Source organism: Xiphophorus couchianus, chromosome 6, assembly GCF_001444195.1.
Source record: "Xiphophorus couchianus chromosome 6, X_couchianus-1.0, whole genome shotgun sequence".
Lineage (NCBI taxonomy): Eukaryota > Metazoa > Chordata > Actinopteri > Cyprinodontiformes > Poeciliidae > Xiphophorus > Xiphophorus couchianus.
This window is the reverse complement of record NC_040233.1, coordinates 16,064,352-16,080,458: the sequence shown is the minus strand read 5'-3', so window position 1 is coordinate 16,080,458 and position 16,107 is coordinate 16,064,352. Positions and strand designations below refer to the sequence as shown.

Below are 16,107 nucleotides of genomic sequence, written 5' to 3'. Positions count from 1 at the left end.
AAGAAACTTTCATTCCTCATATAGATCAACCAGCTGCAGGGACACTGCGAAGCAAAATGTAAGTTTTACTTTCTCATGTAGAAAAGAAAACAAAGCAGCATTCAGAGAGCTGGTTGCTTGTTGTTGTGTGTTTTTAGCATAACATAATGCAGAAAATAGAAAAGGTGCAAGTTCTGGAGCCAATTCAAGAGGAGTCAGAGCAGGAAGATGAAACTGTGGGAAGAAAAGAAGAGGAAGAAAAGGAGGTGGAAAAAGAAGATGAGTTACCATTTCAAGTGGGTGTAGAGACAGAGGAGACACTGGCAGAAAATGAAAGGGAAGAAGATGACGTTCCACTGATGGTTCGGAGACCAGGGAGGCGTTCTGGTTCTCGGAAATTGGAGAGTTTGATTCAGATTCAATTCAACGAACAGACGAAAGAAACTGAAACCTCTTCAGTGTCTGATCCAAGCACTCATTCTACTGATCTATGCGAAGAAGCTGCACCTCTGCCAGTGCTTGGGTATGAGAGGAGATTAAGTAGTAGGAGGCTGAGATTAAAGGTGAGATTAACCAAGCTCTTTATGTTTGTGAGCATTGACATCTTTGATTATATAGATTTGGTTATCTTTCCAATGTCTTCTTTAAAGGTCTCCAAAACTATGAGGCAAAAATGTACAAAATCACATCAGCCAAAGAAGAGAAAGAGTTTAAGATACAAGGAGGTGCAGGTATTAGAATTTATTTCTCAAGATTTTCATGCTGCTAAAAGTATCTTTTTTATGTGACATTCCTATCTTATTTTATTTAAAGCAGGAGCCTTTTCCTCAGTGGCTTGTGAACCTGATGGTCGACATTGATGAGGCAACAACTCATCAACTGGTGGTTGAGTAACATTTGACTTGTGAGAAATATGACTGCTTAATGCAGAGTACAATTTTCAGCTAAGTTTCCCTGTTAGGATTGCCTGCGTTAGACTGTAAATTTAGTTTGTGACATGTAAGCTCTTAAGTTTGATTTTTGTTTGGCAACATCGGACACATTGTAATGCCTTAGTTTACTTAGCACAAATTTGTTTCTATTTGTGTAGCCAATTAATTATTAAAATGTTGTAAGTATCAACCGATACTGATTTAATTGCTACATTTACTGTGCCTTGTTTATGTTGTATTCTTTTTGGGACAAATGCGCAATGGTCAGAAAACATGGAGTACCTTGTGATGACTTATAAAAACATATTCCATATTAGAATACATTTTCATAAACCCACAATTGGACCAAGTCTAAAAGGGAATAGTGGGTAAATTGCAGGTTTGTAAAGGTTAAACACTTAGATTAGGTAAAAGCTTTTTTGTTAATTATACCCATTTCTGTTTAAGAACAATATCGACAAACTTCCTTGTATTGCTTTTTTGGGTCATTTTATGTGGGGATAAATAACACAAAGAATCACATAATTATGAAGGGGAAGGAATCTGAAAAGTGTGGCTTTCAAGTCTATGAAATCCATATGAATACATTTCCACTGAGTAAAATCTAATTGCTCTGTGAAGTCATCTGATAAATCATTGGAATACTTGTATTTGTAATTTTATCAGTATACATACATCTGTTCTGTTAAAACCTCAGAGCTGAGTGCCAAAACAAATGACTTAAAGGTTGCAACCATTTGGTACAAGACATAGAATGATGACTAGAGAACAGATGTAGTAATGGAGAAAAGTAATTGAGAATAATGGATGGCTACAAAATGATTAAATCTTTCAAATTAGAGGGTAGTTTTGAGAAACGTCTTGCACAAAAAATTGTTTAGGGGTCAGATTTGGTGCACAGCAAAAGATGACCATAGGCGGACACATCTGCTAATTGTCACAGATTGTTTTTGGTAAATGCATCTATGAAAAAATATCCAATTATGCTCCTTTTTCTGTCGACAAACATGTTGTGATTCTAGCAGACAAATCAATATTGTCATGCTTATGCAACCCCTGAGAGGAGTGATCCTAGTTATCTGCTTGCGTGATGGGATGAACCTTCACCAGCAAGCCCAAAGGGAAAAATAGTTTCTCATTGCCAAAACAATGTCACTGGACAATCGGTCAGCATTACTTCAAAAGATGGCAGACATAACCATGTTGTCCCACAAACAGATCATTATAACCTTTGACTAACCCTTTAAAGTTTGGATGTAGAGGTTATTTAATATTTACTGATTTATCTAAGCCTTTCAGGGGTCTCAAACTCCAGTCCTCGAGGGCCGCAGTCCTGCAGTTTTTAGATGTGCCACAGGTACCAAACACTGGAATGAAATGGCTTAATTACCACCTCCTTGTGTAGATCAGTTCTCCCAGCCTTGCTAATGACCTAATTATTCTTTTCAGGCGTGGTGCAGCAGAGGCACATCTAAAAGTTGCAGGACTGTGGCCCTCGAGGACTGGAGTTTGAGACCCCTGAGAGCAGTAGCATTCAAAAAATACTTTCAGGACATCACCTGTAAAAGTAAAGCTTGAGCAGAGTTGTTTTTTAAGTAAAATCTCTTTATGTTCCAGTGTCAATATTTACTGGAGACCTTGTAAGCATGGATCTGTGCACGTCACACAGGGTCACCCACTGTTTGTGCTATCTGTGTCAAAAATGTTTCATATATGTGGTCAATGATTAACTTCTCAAAAGGCCACATCTCTATACAAATACGAGTGCTTCGCAGAAATCTCATAAGAAGAAAAGCTAGAGCTGTTTGGTGTACTTTTAAGACCCGCAACTAAAAGCAATGCTTGAATTTTCTGAGAAGCTGACATTTGTTGTGGCAGTGGTTCTGGCCGTCATGGCTTTGGGGAGTTCATCCCCAGTGGTGGGTCCTGAGCCCATCCGCTGCGCTCCTTGTACGCAGCAGAAGCTGAGCAACTGTCCTGCAGTCTCTGCTGACTGCAAGCAAGTGCTGAGGGAGCCTGGCTGTGGTTGCTGCATGGCATGCGCTCTGGAGAAAGGTGCTTCCTGTGGTGTTCACACAGCCCACTGCGGTGAGGGGCTCCGCTGCACTCCAAGGCCGGGTGAGACCAGACCACTCCATGCCCTGACCAGAGGACAGGGAGTGTGCACTGATGACGAGGGACAAGGTAAGCTTCAGGTTTTTTTTTTTGTTTTTGTAGTGTTTGCTAAGAAATGTAGTCTTTTTTTTCATAGCTTTAAAAGAAAAACAATTTCTGACGGAATACATTTTACAAAATCCCTCTAGAAGCAGGGGATGAAGTCCAAGAACATGGCTCTGCGCACTACCTGTTAGGACTTAACCTCCCCTCTGACCACCAAGACACAGCTGAGATGCATGAGAGCTTGAAAGCCAGAGTTAACGCCATCCGCAATAAACTGGTACAGCAGGTGAGACAACGCATCAGTTTCACTGAGGGAGAAATGATTAACGCAAGGGACGACCTAAGTCTAGAGATAATTTTAAAAATGATAAGGAGTCTCAATGTTCTTTTTTTGTTTGTTTCTTTTCTTTAAGGGTCCCTGTCATGTTGAACTGCACGCAGCACTGGATATGATTGCCAGCTCTCAGCAGCAATTAGGAGATAAGTTCATAACCTTTTATCTCCCGAATTGTGACAAGCATGGCTACTACAAACCCAAGCAGGTAAGTTTGTGTTTTCAAGTTTTGTTGCCAGCACCCAAAATGTATTTATTTTAGCTTACTGGGCCAATGAGACCGGTGCTTGGTTTCTGTTTCAGTGCGAGTCATCTCTGGTTGGACCACCTGTTCGCTGCTGGTGTGTTTCTTCTTGGAATGGGAAGAAGCTGCCTGGAACCAGCGACCTTCTCGCCGATGCCCACTGCCAACAAGAAGTTGCTCTCTAAGATATTAATTTTCTGACATAAACATATGAAACTGTGTTGAATTACCTTACCTTTAAGTAAATATGTAAAACTAGCCTAATGAACAAAAAATGTAAAATTATGTCAGGTGAAAATGCCATCTATTTTATGAACATTATGTATAACATTATTTATTCTTTGTATCTCAGTTATTATCAGTGTATTTTTAAAAGCATGTTTGCAAGTTTTTGGCCAAGTGAATAACTCCATTATTCAAAACAATAGGTCTGCAGCTCCACCAAAGTAAGTTTGATTAATTATAACTTGCAAATACACAATAGGCCATTCATTTAAGCTGTTGACCATTTCTTGAATAAATGTTCACTTATTCAAAAGGGATTCTTAAAGTGGCATATTCTGGCTGAGCACAAATATAGAAGACTATCCAAGATGCTGTACGTTTTTGCATGCACTGCTCATTTTGTCTACCTCTCCTTGCATTTGCAGGTTCTTTGACTATGATTAGTGGTTGCATCTGTTGTATTTATTCATTTCTGTATATGAGTTTGATGTAAAAAAAAAAAACATACGCAGTACACTGGTTAAGTGTTATTGATGAAGTACTGCTATCCTGATGTTTTTCTTAATGAAGCATTGTACATAATACTTCTAAATGTATATAATAAAACATTTCATCAAGTTTAAATAGTTTTGAATGTTTCATTTTATGATCAGAAAAAAAAACAAGAACTTGACTTAGTTTTTGCTGCCTTTATTAAGTAAAAATAGACTTCAGTTGCTGGACTGTACATGCAAACATACTTCAGCTAAAAGAGAGCACAGAACAAAATCTCTGGCTTTATGAAAAATCAAAGATAACGGCAGAGGTCTTCAGCCCAACTGTTCAGCTTATTCAGCTCATCAATCATAAAAATAGCCACAGTTGAGATAAAAAAAAAAAATTCTTTCTGTGGCTTAAGATCCAGCATAAAATGCCTTTGAATGCATTGTAGTATCTGAGCTGCACAGTTCCATCATACTCCACTAGAAACAATGGAACTCCTAACAGGCATTCATAGTAAGGCACTGCATAATTAGACTGAACAAATTCATACGTATATACATTTCATGGTCATCTCGTCCAGATACAAAATGTCTGCTACAAATTACAAGCACACAAATAATGATTATACAACAAAATGTATGTACACATATGCGATGCCATATAATTGTGCGTAAAATGAAGCGCTAACCCAATCGCCATCTGTGACATGTTTGCGTGTGTGCAGGGGTGTGTGTGTGCTTCCTAATCAGTTTAAGGCATTCAAAATGAATTCTGAAGCGTGTAATTTTTCCAGGAGTTGTCCAGGTGGGAGTAAAAAATAAAAGAGCTTATCGTCTGTTTGTAGCATAAATTCCAGGTCTTTCCTCCTGATACACTTTCACCGCTCCCTTTGTTCTGTCTCGGTGAAAAAGGGTCCGACAGACAACAGATAGAAACAGCAACTATCCATATATCAGCCAAGCCATCTCCTGACCTGTCCTCCAATATCCTTAGTGCTTCTATTTGTTTACAGTTCTTTTTGTTCACTCGAAAACTCCCTCCCTCCCCAGCCTGCTTTCCTCCTATTGGCTCTCGGAGTTGTAGCGCTGGACTTCTCGCTCCTTCCCATCAAGACCTGGCAGAGGCTGCCCATATTTGTCCACACTCCAACAGAAGCCTCGCTTTCTGCCTTTGGATGGACGGCACTGAAAGTATACAGAGACAAGTTGAAGGGAGACAAAAGAGTTGCAGGATGCCTTGGAAAAACTAAATGCAAAAAAGAACGTGGATTACTTAAAGGCAGTCTTCTCAATAAAGAAAAACAGCATAGTTAAGAGGCATTAATGCTGAGACTGTGCTGAGTCCATGCAACCTTGGTCATCCAACATGCTGTGGTTTTTTCAGCTGCTTTTTTTACGGTCTATCTCCTGTTACAGACACGTATGGAGACCTTTAAGGTAAATAAAACCATGGTAAAATATTTACTTAGTCCCGTTTGTGAACAACTGTGAACCAAAATCTATTTTCAGATGCTGGTGACCAGAACGAATCATCTGTTGCTGATTATACCCCGCAGCTCCAAATTATGGGTACTACAAATGACTTACAGAGTCTGTGGAGCTACCCAAGGGCTGTTATTTTACTGCCAATTTTACTAAAGGTCAACCTCCACTCCAGTAAAACATGCAGCCATTCATTTCAAGGGCTAAAGCAACTGTGCCACAGCTCCTAAGACTGTTAATGTCATGAAGCGGTGTGGTGTGAGGTGGTGAGGCAGATGCAGCGGACCCAGGTATGATGAATATGATGTTTTAATTACGGAAAGCCAGTCAAAACAACGAACAGCAGGCACAAGGAAACACTGACGACGAACTGACTAGACATAGACGAGGACCCGACGACGAACAAGGAACACAGGTGGAGTTAAATACACGGGAGGGTAATCACAGAGACGAGACACACCTGGGAACAATCAAGGGGAGGACAGGACAACGAAGAGACTTAACGACACAGAAAACTCTAAATAAACAAGGAAAAACACAGATCATGACAGTACCCCCCCCTCAAGGGCGGCTACCAGACGCCCAAGAAAAAAAAAAAAAACAACCAAAAAACCCAGCAAGGGTGGGTGGAGGGGTGCCGGACGGCGGGCCAGAGTCCAAACCAACAAAAAAAAAAAAAACAACCCACCATCGTGGGCGGAAAAACAAGAAGGGCCAAGAGTCCAAAAACAACAAAAAACTACCCACAGGGTGGGCGGAGGCAAAGGAGGCGGGAACCACGGAGGTGGTCCGGCGGTCGTCCGCGGCGGCGGGAACCACGGAGGCGGTCCGGCGGCCGTCCGCAGCGCTGGAGGCGGGAACCACGGAGGCGGTCCGGCGGCCGTCCGCGGCGCTGGAGGCGGGAACCACGGAGGCGGTCCGGCGGCCGTCCGCGGCGCTGGAGGCGGGAACCACGGAGGCGGTCCGGCGGCCGTCCGCGGCGCTGGAGGCGGGAACCACGGAGGCGGTCCGGCGGCCGTCCGCGGGGCTGGAGGCGGGAACCACGGAGGCGGTCCGGCGGCCGTCCGCGGCGCTGGAGGCGGGAACCACGGAGGCGGTCCGGCGGCCGTCCGCGGCGCTGGAGGCGGGAACCACGGAGGCGGTCCGGCGGCCGTCCGCGGCGCTGGAGGCGGAAACCACGGAGGCGGTCCGGCGGCCGTCCGCGGGGCTGGAGGCGGGAACCACGGAGGCGGTCCGGCGGCCGTCCGCGGCGCTGAAGGCGGGAACCACAGAGGCGGGACCCCAGGAGGCGGTCCAGCGGCTGTCCGCGGCCCGGGAGGTGGCGATGATGAGCCCCCCGAGGCAGGGTCTCTGGTGGAGCACAGGGGGTCTCGGTGGGAACGCCGGGGGTCTGAGTCGGAACACTGGGAGTCTTGTGAGGAACGCAGGGGGTCTTGGTCCTCGGGGTCTCGGGAGTCAAGGTCTCGGGGGTCAGGGTCTCGGAGGGAACGCAGAGGGTCAGGGTCTCGGAGGGAACGCAGAGGGTCAGGGTCTCGGAGGGAACGCAGAGGGTCAGGGTCTCTGGAGGAACGCAGGAGGTCAGGGTCTCTGGAGGAACGCTGGAGGTCAGGGTCTCGGGTGGAACGCTGGAGGTCAGGGTCTCGGGTGGAACGCTGGAGGTCAGGGTCTCGGGTGGAACGCTGGAGGTCAGGGTCTCGGGTGGAACGCTGGGAGTCTGAGTCGGAACGCAGGGAGTCTCGGTAGGAACGCAGGGAGTCTCGGTCGGAACACTGGGGGTCTCGGGAGTCGGGGTCTCGGGAGGAACGCAGGGAGTCTCTGGAGGAACACAGGGAGTCGGGGTCTCAGGAGGAACACAGAGGGTCAGGGTCTCAGGAGGAACGCAGAGGGTCTCGGGAGTCGGGGTCCCGGAAGGAACGTAGAGGGTCTCGGTTGGAACACAGGGGGTCTCGGTCGGAACACAGGGGGTCTCGGGAGTCGGGGTCTCGGAGGGAACGTAGAGAGTCTCGGGAGTCGGGGTCTCGGCGGGAACGCCGGCTGATTCGGCCTCGGGTGCGCCGGCTGGAACGCCGGCTGATTCGGCCTCGGGTGCGCCGGCTGGAACGCCGGCTGATTCGGCCTCGGGTGCGCCGGCTGGAGGTGAGCCGGAGCGGAGCCTCGGTCCCGGCTGCGGGGGCGAACCGCAGCGAAGCCTCGGAAGCGGCTGCGGGGGCGAGCCGCAGCGAAGCCTCGGAAGCGGCTGCGAGCCGCAGCGAAGCCTCGGAACGGGCTCCGGGGGCGAGCCGCAGCGAAGCCTTGGAAACGGCTGCGGGGGCGAGCCGCAGCGAAGCCTCGGAAGCGGCTGCGAGCCGCAGCGAAGCCTCGGAACGGGCTCCGGGGGCGAGCCGCAGCGAAGCCTTGGAAACGGCTGCGGGGGCGAGCCGCAGCGAAGCCTTGGAACCGGCTGCGGGGGCGACAGCTCCGGAAGGCGACGAGGGGCCGGGTCCCTCGGCGGCTCCCATCGCTGTCTCCGAGCTCGCAGCGGAGGAGGTGCTTCCGGAAAGCGACGAGGGGCCGGGTCCACCGGCGGCTCACGTCGCTGTCTCCGGGTAGACGGCGGAGGAGGTGTTCCCGGAAAGCAACGAGGGGCCGGGTCCACCGGCGGCTCACGTCGCTGTCTCCGGGTAGACGGCGGAGGAGGTGTTTCCGGAAAGCGACGAGGGGCCGGTTCCACCGGCGGCTCAGGTCGCTGGCTTCCCGGACGAAGGAATCGACGGGGGCCGTACCCGGGGGGTGCTAACACCAGCCTTGTTCCCCGGAAAAGCTCCCGCTGCAGGTCGGCGAGAGCTTCAGCTAGCTCCCTGTCCTCCCTGCTGGATCTCCGCCTCGGTCCGCTCTGCTTTTTCGGAGGGAACCTCACTCCAGCTGGGTCCATAATAGCGAGCCTCACCGTTCGGTCTGGTCGGGTCCTTCTGTCATGAAGCGGTGTGGTGTGAGGTGGTGAGGCAGATGCAGCGGACCCAGGTATGATGAATATGATGTTTTAATTACGGAAAGCCAGTCAAAACAACGAACAGCAGGCACAAGGAAACACTGACGACGAACTGACTAGACATAGACGAGGACCCGACGACGAACAAGGAACACAGGTGGAGTTAAATACACGGGAGGGTAATCACAGAGACGAGACACACCTGGGAACAATCAAGGGGAGGACAGGACAACGAAGAGACTTAACGACACAGAAAACTCTAAATAAACAAGGAAAAACACAGATCATGACAGTTAAGGCTGATCAGAAGGCAAACTATCCTCTTTTAGCTCAATATTTCTGAAAAGAAATGAACTCGTATAATGAATTTCTGATTATATAAACGGGGTCAAAACTTGTATAATGTACAGGTGAAAAACTTGTTTCTAGAATAAAATGTTTTTTGGCAGATTAAAAAAAAAAAAAAAAACACACTTACAGTTTCCCAATGTCCCAATTAGACATTGGGAGGTCAATCATTTTTTTCCATCATAACATTCCTATTGTTTATAGTAATTTTAATGAGATGCCAGGAAAAGTGACTAAAGATTTGCTTGGATTTTTTTTTTTAACAGAATGTGGCACATTCTGTTAAAACCCGTTGCTGCCAACCCGTTGCTGTCCACAGACAGCTTTTTTTCCAATAATTATAGTCAACAAACAACCGGTTGGCTTGCACATGCCTTGAAAACTGCACTAAAGTTCATGCACATTCATTTAATAAAAGCTTTTTCCACCTTTTGCAGTGACCTTTACAGTGAGAGATGGACTGCAGTGGCTCCATGTCTTTCTGGGTCATTTGCAGTGCATGGACTGATGCACTGCAGATGAACACAGAGAGCTTAGACACTGGCCATTACTTTAACAAGAAAACATTAAGTTTCTGAACCAGGGTATGTTTAACTGAAACCACAGTCAAAGTGTCAACAACTCAAATGTCAAAACTGAGACCAAATGTTATTAGTTAATTTCAGTAATGTTAATAAAAGGCCAATGTTAGCCTAGAGCTAAAGGTAACTTTTCAGGACTAAAAAGCAAGATGATTGAAGACTGCTCCTGACCGTGAGTCAGGAGCAGCCTAATCAGGAGGTTTTTGAAATGGCTCATCTTCCAGACCACAAAAAAACATTTACTTATTGCCAGAAAATAATGAGGGGATTGTCCAGTGCCTGGGCTGTTTCAAGAAGCAGTTGAGACCCAAATGGAAGTATAAGATCGTTCAAAAAGTGATTCTTGCATAAGAGATCCCCTTTAAGTGAGATATTCCCTCACAAATAACTGATAAAGCTGTGAATGTTTTAGAACATTAAAGTGGTTTTCTCAGCCAAGTTGACCCATTTTGAAGAAACATATAATTGTACCCCTGGTGTCAGGAAGAACAGGAGCGACTACAGCGTATTTCAGTGATATCAGACTCGGATTATGTATCAGCCTGTGTCTACTGTCGAGTAATTCAGATCGAAATCAAAACAAATATCCTGATCACTGCTACTAATTATTAACATGTCAGATCACTTTATCAACATCTCATATCACTTTAGCATCAGCATAAATAATAGTTGTTTTAAAACATGGAATTAAATATTTGTATAGATTAAATAAATTTAAAAAAATACAATGAATTTGTTGTATTTTTACTTAAGATTACCACATCTTCAGAGTCTCATACCAGCCAATTGGAAGCAGTAACAAGATCTCAGATTATTTTAAAAAATTGCAAGTGTCTGAGTTAAACTATTCAAACTGAATGGTCTTTCAGTTGTAATCTGTGATGCATTAGCCTGCTTTAATAGACCTGCATATGAGATGACTGCAGGTTTGGCGGAAGAAAATGGGGTTGATGGAGTTGATGTGCAAAGAGATAGTCTGTTTTGTTGATGCAGCGGCATTGGAGCCCCAAAAGTCTCCACGTGAATGCGTCAGTACTGCTCATTTATTACAGCCTGATCATGGGTGAACCATGTGAGGTGGGGACGACTGCACTTCTATTTCTGTGTCTGCCTCTCAAAAGTCCAGCAATTATGGGGCGAGTACATGGGGTGCCAGTGGCCACCTTGACGTCTGTCTCCCTGGGAGGGGAGGTAAGACAGCCGTCGTCCCAGCCATCAGCTCTGCTGGGGTTTTGGCCCCTGTGGTTCATGTTTCCAGAGCCAGTGGCTATGGTCTGCCTCACTGGTGCGGTGCAGTGACGAAGCTCTAATAACTACTGATGTAAAACAAGAGGACAGAACGGAGGCTGTAATTGGGAGGCAGCAAACCTAAAGTTTGAGTCACTAGAGTGGAGCATTTAATCTCTATTAACTCAGCTTGTAGAAAAAAAAAAAAAAAACAAATGCAAATTTTCACCGAGTAGTCTTTTAAAGCTGGACAGATGTTAAGCAAGCAGATTAGTCAGGAATGAAACATGCTCACTGAATAAAAATGCAAATTCTTTTCTATTTGTACCTGCTTTTTCTTATAAAAGCCCTTCTTGTCACAGTTTGGGATGCGGAAGCCTCTGGGGTTGAGGATGTTCATAATTTTCAGGGTGCTGAGTATGCACTCTATTTCTCTTCGACAGGGACCCTAAAATAATGGGGGGAAAAAATAAGTTTACTCTGTTGCACTCAAAAAATATAACAGTCCCAGGTTACAAAATATCCATGCAATTTGAACAATTTATTTTGTGCAATTTTACCCTGAATGGCTTTGTGAATAAACTAAACCTGAGTGACTTTGCTATACACTGGGTTCAGCTATAGTACCACAAAGGTGGCGGCACAATGAAAGAGGCAAAGGATAAGAATTTAATTCATCTGACTTGAAGAAGCTTAACAGTTTGCAAAGCTGCTTAGAACTCTTGCATGTAATACAAAGGACAGGGTATAAATTGAATTCAAACATTTCAAAGATTGAGCCAAAAGACTTGTTCTCAAGTCCAAGTACTTCAGTCACTAATCAGAGAAGCCAGTCAAAGCCCATTACAAGAGTGTGCTCACTTCTCTGGCCAAAGCAAGATCAAAATAGTAGCAGGGCTTCCCAACAGGCCCTCACATCAGCCAATCCATCATTTGCTGGCTCTCGTAGCGCCCGGCACGCGGACGCCTTGTGGCCAAACAACCGCCTGACCCAGGTCAGCCGCAGGGCCGTGGTACATGCTTGTTGCCATGTCACTCCGCTGTACCAGATCCCTGCCAACCGTCGGCACTGCTATCCAAAACATTTCATCACCCGCAGCGGGGAGAGAAAACACCAAAACACAGAGGAGGGGAGAAAAACATTCCTCCACTGTGTTCAGAAGTCAGAAAAATGTTTGCGGTACTCACATACTCAGGCTCCTGTTTGGTTTCTAGAGAGATGTTTAGTTGGTCTGTGATGACTGGTCCTGAGAGATCCTCCACCTTACAGATCCGGGTTGCCTTCTGTTGATCCCATCTGATGGCATTTGACTTTGCGGAGGACAGGATGGGGTGAAGCGAAGGCCTGGGAGGTGCAGGGTTACATGAAGTTTCAAGATCTGGACAGGATGGCTTCTCCTCCTTATCCTTAGCCTCTGTGTTGTCTGCCATTGTTTTAGAACAGAGTGGTTATTTGCAAGACAGAACACAAAGAGATTCATGATATGGGGTTAACCTTTACTTAAGTTTTTTATGCACTAGTTTAGATAATTCATGTCCAAAAGAGAAAAAGACCTAATTAAAACTGCAATTTGAAAATCTTCTTTGGGACTTGAAAATTATTATAGGGAATTTGATAAATTGGACAAGTAAAATCTGAGGTGAAGAGCCATATTTCCCCACTTAGCACAAATGCAGATATTGCTACAATTATATCATAATTGTGATTTATTTTAATTTATTGTCATTTCTAATGTCAAATCAAACCTTGCCAAAGGTTTCTGCTACAGGAAACAGAAACCTGTGCAAACCACTTTGCACAATAAACATTACAGAGCTGCCAACTCTTAGTTTCCTCTGGACGGAGCTTTTTTTCAGTTTTTCACTCTGCCTGAATAAGACTCACTTAAAAATAACACTTATAAAACACAAAACACTCACTCCATTCTGTTATATATAATGATTGTTCTTAACAATCGCAGATTATACAGCCTCTACTTTTTTGGCACTTGTTTTATACTGATCAGACTGTATTATTTAAAAATATTTGATTCTACCTCACCTAAGGAGCAAAGTCATTCTTCAAGATTTAGACATAAAATAGAAAACAGTTTAATACATTTAGGTATGTAAAGTGATTAAAAGTTTGTTAATATGACTGTTTTTCACAGGTAATCTTATGTGGTGCTTCACAGAAAATTAAAGCTGGCAAATACTCAGTGATGTCCAATACATAAAACACAATACAAATGTCAATGACCATTAAAAAGCTCTGATTAGACCAATTCTAAACGCAAGAGGAAGTTAATGGTTGAATCAAGTCGGCATTATAAGCACACTGTCGAAGACCAAAACGGTAAAATTATCTCCTATTTAGACAAGTGAACAATTAAAAAAAGTTTGTGAAAAGGCAAAGTGTTAAAGTTCACTTGAAACAAACATCAGTTTTCAGATGCACTTAAGACACAGTTGATGGAAAATATATTTTTTAAAATGCATTTTAAATAGTTTTTGCAACAAAGTGGCATCAAAAATGCCACCTAAATTACTGACATCTGGCTTCTGTTAGAATAATTATTCATACAGTTAATGTTTAATGGCATAGTTGGCACTGTCCAGTGCAACGGTTAATGTTTCATCTCTTTTCTTAGTTTAGCTGTAGAAAATTGTTGCTCAATTGCTGCTTAATACTTGAGTTATTTAAGGAAGTCAAATTGGGCAACTCAGATGGTTTAAATAAGCAGTATGGCTTACTGTTGCCCACACAAAGGTGACAAAAACGTAGCTGCTAAATTATCTGACCCAAAGAAAGAACAAATAACAAAAAACAAGACGTGTTCCTAGAAAAGAACCTTGAGGAACTCCTCTTGGAAAATAAACACTAACCAGGCACATTGTTTTTTTGTGGTGTTTGTCTCTCTTCTAGATAACATGTCAGTAAAATAGAAGTTAGCAATAACCCAAGCACATTTAGTCTATTATGCAAAGCCAAACAACTTTAACTAATTCAAACAACCAAACTAACTACTGATGATCATTTAGTTTATAAACATATTGTTAATCTGAGCATAAAGATTTTATAAAATTTTTTATCCAATCTTCAAACTAGACAAATTTTGTGGTTCTATGTTGCTTTATTCTGTGAGTTCTGTGGCATAAATTTTCATCATTTTTAATTCTGACCCCCACCAGGACCTCCCATCTCATCCCTCTCCCAGCTCTACACAAAAGTTGGCAAAAGTATGATTTTCCCTTCCCAGAGTGCAAGGGAAATCAATGCAGACTTAAAGTAACTGAAGCAGAATTATCACCTGGCACTTCATTGACCGGATATGTGGGTGTGGGTCTGACCGACGGCCGTCTGTTCGTCGCGTTTACGCAAACACCTCGACCCTCAAGCAGAGCCTGCAGAGGCTTCGTTTCACCTGGCTGATGCTGGCAGGTCAGTCCGGAGCTGCATCTCCCGGTGTACACTCCACACGGCTGGCCGAAGCTAAGGGCGCAAGTCATGCAGCAGCCGCAGCCAGGTTCGCGGACTCTCTCGGCGCATTCCTTGGGTAAAGGCTTGCACAAAAGGCGCGCTCTGATGTCGCACGGCTCACACCTAATGACCGGCCCGCTCGCACCTGACCTGCGGGTGAGCGATGCCACAAGAAAAATCATGCGAAGTGCTAGAAAATAGGAATCCATGGTGATGCGACAGAGAGAGAGAGAGAGAGAGAGAGAGAGAAAGTGAGTTGCAGAGAGGTGGCACACAGTCCCGCTGCGGCGAGTTTCCACTGGTCAGCTTCCCTCATTCACATCTAGCTAGAGGACAAAACATCTCAATATATAGACCCCAATGACTGTAGTCACACCCCCGAAAGGCTTGTGGCGCACTGCTGAATAACTTCGACTTCGCTTATTCTGGACAGTGTAAGAGCTGTTTGCTTAGGTTTTAGACATCGAAATAAAGAATTTCATCTACAACTTGTCTTTCTAGTATTCCTCTGCCACAGCGTATAAGCAGTTTTGTTCACCTCTCTCTCTCTTATTAAGTAGAATGCCTCGTCATAAATCGCTAATCAATATTACGGTAATGTTTTTTTTTTTTTTTTAGTAATTAAGTACAACAAATGCAAAATAAAATATGCAACACACCTCAGAAGTGTCCACGCTGGGTCCATGCTTTAACCATTCTTGACTATGGGGGCGCAAAAGTGCCATTTGCAAGGAATTATGTAACATTTTAAACTTGACAAAATAATTTTCATTAACACATTTATATACATATATATATATATATATATATATATATATATATCTATAATATATGTAAGTACATAGTAGCATTCCATAAATAAATAGCTTGTTGAACCAAATTTTGATTCAGCATTCAGTCTTCTGAACACATCATAAATTGTCTGTTGTACACAGCCCTCTTCAAGTGTCACTGAAGATTTTCCAGTAAATTTAGATGACTGGCCTGCTGGCAGCTGTTTGATTTGATTGCTGTTATTTGTCCATTTGCTTTCTCTCTCCCCACTCTTTCTTACCAATTTCTCTTTCCCTTTCCCTGAGCTACAGGGACCCAGTGTAGGGATTTTAGATCTGGGGTGATCTATCATCCTGGTTTTTCAGAACATGAGCAGCAGCATTTTGAATCACCTGCAATTGTCTGACAGTTTTTTTTTAGGCAGATTTGAGAAGTCACTATTGCAGCAACCGATGCAACGCATGTATGCGTTTCTTCAGATCTTGCTAGGACATTAGTCCTTTAATCCTGAAAATGTTTTTCAAGTGACAGAAGACTGACTTTGCAACTGTCTTCAGGTCTGAACCGTCAGACTTGTTTCAGTTCCTTGATCAATCTTTACCCACAGATCCTGGCTATTAAATCCAAACTGTTAAAAAAATAATAAATACGTGAGATCTATACACACCATCAAGCTAATGAAAATAAAAACTTAACTGGCTATTATTTATGTAAGTAAAATACAAGCAAGTTATTTTATCTGTAATTAGGCAATTAAAACTCAAATGTTTTCAAGATTTGGCTCAACATGTGCTACTGTAGGTTGACTTAATTTTTCTGTTAATGTATATAATTGTTTATCAAGACAGTGCTAAAACAAATTCTGGATGAATTACACCAATATGACTAATGACTAAGAGAGTATACAAACC

At 44.0% G+C, this 16,107-nt stretch overlaps 3 protein-coding genes across 5 annotated transcripts; 2 read left to right on the top strand and 1 right to left on the bottom strand.

Moving 5' to 3' along the window:
* Positions 1-1,369, top strand: LOC114146067 (histone H3.v1-like). Of its 2 annotated transcripts, none has more exons than XM_028019827.1 (3): positions 1-542; positions 630-710; positions 796-1,369. In XM_028019827.1, exons 1-3 carry the CDS (start codon positions 147-149, stop codon positions 871-873), a joined length of 555 nt encoding a protein of 184 aa, XP_027875628.1. In that variant the 5' UTR covers positions 1-146; the 3' UTR covers positions 874-1,369. The 2 variants fall into 2 exon arrangements, with proteins under 2 accessions (XP_027875628.1, XP_027875627.1); XM_028019826.1 differs by having other exon boundaries at positions 2-542; positions 793-1,369.
* Positions 1,370-2,687: 1,318 nt separating this feature from the next.
* LOC114145985 (insulin-like growth factor-binding protein 1) lies at positions 2,688-4,373 on the top strand. The gene is made up of 4 exons (XM_028019703.1): positions 2,688-3,095; positions 3,215-3,357; positions 3,485-3,613; positions 3,709-4,373. Exons 1-4 carry the CDS (start codon positions 2,750-2,752, stop codon positions 3,832-3,834), a joined length of 744 nt encoding a protein of 247 aa, XP_027875504.1. The 5' UTR covers positions 2,688-2,749; the 3' UTR covers positions 3,835-4,373.
* Positions 4,374-4,548: 175 nt separating this feature from the next.
* Positions 4,549-15,050, bottom strand: LOC114147198 (insulin-like growth factor-binding protein 3). 2 transcript variants are annotated; one of them, XM_028021792.1, is made up of 4 exons: positions 14,367-15,050; positions 12,151-12,386; positions 11,291-11,410; positions 4,549-5,541 (listed from the first exon to the last, which is right to left on the bottom strand). In XM_028021792.1, the coding sequence occupies exons 1-4, from the start codon at positions 14,629-14,631 to the stop codon at positions 5,419-5,421; spliced, it is 744 nt and encodes a 247-aa protein (XP_027877593.1). In that variant the 5' UTR covers positions 14,632-15,050; the 3' UTR covers positions 4,549-5,418. The 2 variants fall into 2 exon arrangements, with proteins under 2 accessions (XP_027877593.1, XP_027877592.1); XM_028021791.1 differs by having other exon boundaries at positions 14,253-15,045.
* Positions 15,051-16,107: the final 1,057 nt, after the last annotated feature.